The following is a 4727-nucleotide window of genomic DNA, read 5'->3' as shown; positions in this document are numbered from 1 at the left end:
GGGGGGGGTTCAAATCAAACAGGATACAGGTTTGTTGATTTACTAACCCACAGAAAGGATGTTCATAAGCGTATGGATAATGCCCACACCACTTTTAATAGTCTCTGATAGCCCAGATGACCCTGGTTTGAATCTTTTGTAAAATAGTTCATCTATATGGGATCTAAATTGTGTCGTAGGATCCTAAACCATTTACAAATGTGCACCCCGTCCCTAATTTTTAAAAAAAGAAAACGAAAAGAAAACATGAAAAAAAAACCCCCCGAAACAACAGTAACTAGAAAATCCCAACCCTAAAAGGAACCAACAAACCAACTACAACAAACAAGAAAAAAAAAAAATCCCCCCTCCCTCCCTCGAACACCAAGGATGAATAAAACAACACATGCCACAAAAAGTATTGCAACAACAACACCAAGTGCCAAAAAACCAAACCAAAAACAACCAAAAACCTGACCTAACGAATAAGCTTCAAAACGAACAGTCTAAAACAAACAACGGAAAACCTATCAAACATCTATCGTCCTTAAAAGAGACGCTGGATGTCCCATGTGCTAGAAGTGCCAACCAGCGTCTGTGGTGTAGCGGCTTAGCGCTTTGCCATTGCATGCCGAAGACTTGAGTTCTATTTTCATGTGGGGAGAATTCATATTGAGTATTTGAGTATCTTGCTCTTTTAGCTGGTATGATGTACCCTTCTCAGCCTAGGTTGGACATGACAGGATGGATCAGAAGCCTGCTTCCTAATTGATCTAAATTGTGTCAATGGGGGCGTAAAACACATTATATTAAGATCAATTTTTTTTTCAACAGAAGTCGGTGTGGCGCCCACGCCCCAAGCGGTGACAGCGACCTCTGTGGACCTGGACGACTTCTTTGGGACTGCTGGAGTGACGTCATCGCCAAGGTCACAGGGCCAGTTTCCTGCCCTGGACAACGTGGACTTTGAGAGTGACGAAGAGGGTGCAGGCGGCCATGATGATGGAGAGAGAGATGGTGGCAGAGGAGGAGGAGATATGGGGGATGGAGAGAAGGAGACAAAAACTGGCGAGGAGGAGGAGGATGGTAATGGACTTGAGAAAGACGGGGATTATGACTCTGGGCAGCAGCAGCAACCTGTGGAAGGTGAGTTTGTGCACATAATGGGTTTTTTTTTCCTTTTTCTGTTTTCAGTTACGCTTTTGCTATATATAGACATAAAGTTGTGCTCTCTAACTCTAACAAAATGAAACAGATGCCTATGTCTTATTGTTTAAAATTATTTATCTGTAGATAGAGCTAGACTTTTTGTGTGTATTTTATTATATCGAAATGAAGGAACAATAAGAGAACTAAAACATGCCTTGGTTTTACCAAATTCAGCAGACTTATATGTGAGGCATCTTTGTGAAATCAGGCGCTCGTCAAAATAATGAAATAGAAGAGACCGGCATTTTTTCGCTGGTTTTGCTATTTTGTTGAATTTAACTTTTTTGGCCTTTTATGTCCCTTTATTTAATAACACATTTCTTTGTCGATTGTACTGAAAATCGTTGATTAAAGGCACAAAAAAATGTACATTTTCACTTTCCAAGAACTCTACAATTCTGGAAGTCACCAAACTTTTGTCGCCATTTTCTTGCTAACTTTACCTCTAACAACAGACGACCCCCACCTCCTTCAATCAACTTCTATTCACGAAAGGTGTGTATTTTTTTTCATTAAAAGTGAGAACACTTTAACTCCAAGTGCCCAAAAATTGACGAGCGCCCGATTCCATCATGTCATGACACACTCAAATATACACACACACACACACACACACACACACACACACACACACACACACAAACACACACACACACACACACATTATGTACTTAAATAAAAATGAGATGATATATATGAATAGTTCTTCTAACAGCGTGTACAATGATGGCTTATGTATCTGTTATGGAGAATATTTCCCAAGCAAAACAGAACATAACTTTAAAAAAAGAGAATAAGACTGTTATTTCTACGCAATAACCTGTGAGACTAGTTCTGGCAGAGAAAAGTTTGCCATATTTTTTAACATTTAAAAGCTTTATTTCCACTTGTGGATGTAGCAGCTTATGGGCTTCTCTCAATTCACTCTCAACAGCAAGCTCTACGCGCTTTACAATCTAAATTAATTATTAATAGCCCTGCAAAGCTGATAGCATTTTTCTGAAACAATCTCAACTTCCTGGGACGCATGTAGTTCTTCACACTAGGCTGACACACTGATATGACAGATAGAGAATGTACGCCGCATACATACACATACGTACCATAAATGTATTGTTCTTCATGTTTGTCTCTTTCAATGCCATGCACCGATTATAACGTTGTCTTTCTTATTCACACTTTATGCCGTTCTTGTGCTGATTAACAGTGTGGGTGGTTGGCCGGTGCTCTGGTGTGGTTTGCTTCCTCTTTCCTATCAAACATCTATCGTCCTTATTTCTCCTTCTTTTTTCATGTTTGCTGTTTTGTAACATCTCTAGTCTTCCCACTTATATTATGACTTAATTGCGTTGCAAGTGCCGTAAATTTCTTACTAACACATGATTAACAGTGATGCAAAAGAGCTAATAACTTTTTGTTTCATTGAGACTTTAACACTTTCTGATTTGTTTTTCTAACACAGGTTTTACGTACAGAAATGCTGGTGGTTGGAGGGTGTCCCTTGTAGGTTCTACTTCTTTGCATTCCCTTCTGTTGTTTCTGTCTGTCTATATTTTCCCTGCTCCCAGTGACTCTACTTGTGTCAATGTACTTTTATTTTTTCCATAACAAACAAACGAACAGTCAGACAGAAAAACGAGCAAATGGTCGAACACACTGCGAGATAAACAAGAATACTGAGGTCATGTCGTGACGTGTACGTTTGAGTGCCGTGTCCTAGGCCCTGTCTTTCAACATTCCGTCGATAGATTAGCCTCGTCTCTATAAATTTCTTCTTCATTTGTACGATGATAATGACATGTGTCTCCTCCCCCCCCCCCCCTGTCTCTCTTCCTCTCTCTCTCCCTCTCTCTCTCTCTCTCTCTCTCTCTCTCTCTCTCTCTCTCTCTCTCTCTCTCTCGCACTCACTCATTTTCACAGAAAATGTGATAAGATTAAGAAAGGCACACATACAAGCTAATGTTCGAAAACCCTTGCTTGTTCTACTCCCTCCTTCTAACCTCCCCACCTGATCAACGATACAGTCGGCCCAACATTTTGAAATAGTAATGGTTGCATATTTATTATATTCTGATTGGTGAAAGAATTGGTCAAAATTAACACTATAAATGTTGAGAAAAAAAAAAGAAACGTAACGTTGGTACTATTTTGGAAATGAAACAAAACGTTGATTTTTTTTTCTTTCTCGCCTCAAAAACTTTTGGTTCCTAAGTATAGGACATTTGGACTGTTTGCCGACGATACATACTTTATATCCTCTTTGTAGTATACATTCTTTGTCACTAGGTGTGCGTGTGTGGGTTTTTTTTCCGAAATAGTGTCGATAAGAGCGCACTGTCTACAGTTGCATTATGACGTATGGTTTGAAAACTCCTACACATGCCATTCATTTCCACGACGAAACTCTTGTTTGGGTGATTGGCGGGTGTTTTGGTCTGGTTTGGTCCTTCTTTCCTGTCAAACATCTATCGTCCGTACCTCTCATCCTCTTCCTCCTCCTCCTCCTCCTCCTCCCCCTTATTTATAATATTATATGTACGTTACTCTCTTGTGGCAACTCCAATCTTTGGCACTGATATAGCCTACTTGTGTTGCCAGTGCAGTAAAACTCTTACTGAAACTAAACTAAGAGGATTCTTTAGCAGCATGTTATATACGGACCACTACAGCGAGACAAGGCAGACAATTGGATAGACAATTGAAAAGACAAGAGTTTGGATTAATTGAATTTCACTCTGGTGTAAAAGGCGGAGCACAATTTCAGGTGGAGTACCCAGAGAGAAGTGACAGACCAACACAGAACGACAAAAAAGTCCTTTGAAAAATCGACCCCACCACCAAAAAAATAATCTCAAGAAGATTTGTCTTGGTTTATGAGTCTTACTCTATTGAATATCGAAGGAACGAGACCAGGTCTGAAAGGGTTGTGTTTTTTTTATATCCGTCAGTGTTATCAAATAAACATCTTCAGTCTGTTCTCTGCACTGTATATATTCGCCCATAAAACGAGCCAGAATTGTTTACCTTTCACGGCGACGATTGGCGAATTGGCGTGTCAATTCTGGTATACCCATGATGCATTTACTGAAGATTTCACGTTTGTCTTTTTGATATAGTTAGATAAGCCGATGATAGTACATCGGCTTTTGGTACAGACAAGACCAAATTGTGTTCAGAGTGCTGTAAAACTTCTATTAGTACTCAGTCAACCATATTACGGTCTAGTGATCGTCATGGGTAAGCGGTTCTTTTCTTTTCTGGCTATTCGAACCGTTTTGTTGGGTTCTATAGACGGTTTTACGCTCTTTATTCGCTATGTTATATCTTCCTTCTGAACGTCTTTTTTCTTTTCTATTGGCTGAATAGCTCAAACGTACTGGTTCAAGAATCGAAAGCTCCCGAACAGCAGTTCAGATCAATAAGTTACCCCGATTGAAGCGTCTCGTTGATATAATTAAGACTTGCTGGGCCGCAAAATGGTAAATAAATAATGTCTACAGCAGCAGTACAACAGCGCTTCTTGTGGTTTTGATGTCTGG

General features: G+C 39.8%; 1 protein-coding gene across 1 annotated transcript in view; it reads left to right on the top strand.

Moving 5' to 3' along the window:
• Window positions 1-813: 813 nt before the first annotated feature.
• The window catches only part of LOC101859997, a gene marked incomplete at its 5' end in the record, with an annotated part of 45084 nt that continues 41170 nt past the window's right edge, over window positions 814-4727 (top strand). The window contains 1 exon segment of the mRNA XM_035973800.1: window positions 814-1125. Coding sequence (XP_035829693.1) covers window positions 814-1125 — 312 coding nt within the window.

Source organism: Aplysia californica, unplaced genomic scaffold (assembly GCF_000002075.1).
Source record: "Aplysia californica isolate F4 #8 unplaced genomic scaffold, AplCal3.0 scaffold00031, whole genome shotgun sequence".
Lineage (NCBI taxonomy): Eukaryota > Metazoa > Mollusca > Gastropoda > Aplysiida > Aplysiidae > Aplysia > Aplysia californica.
Note: the sequence above shows the minus strand (reverse complement) of the source record. Positions and strands in the feature narration are given on the sequence as shown.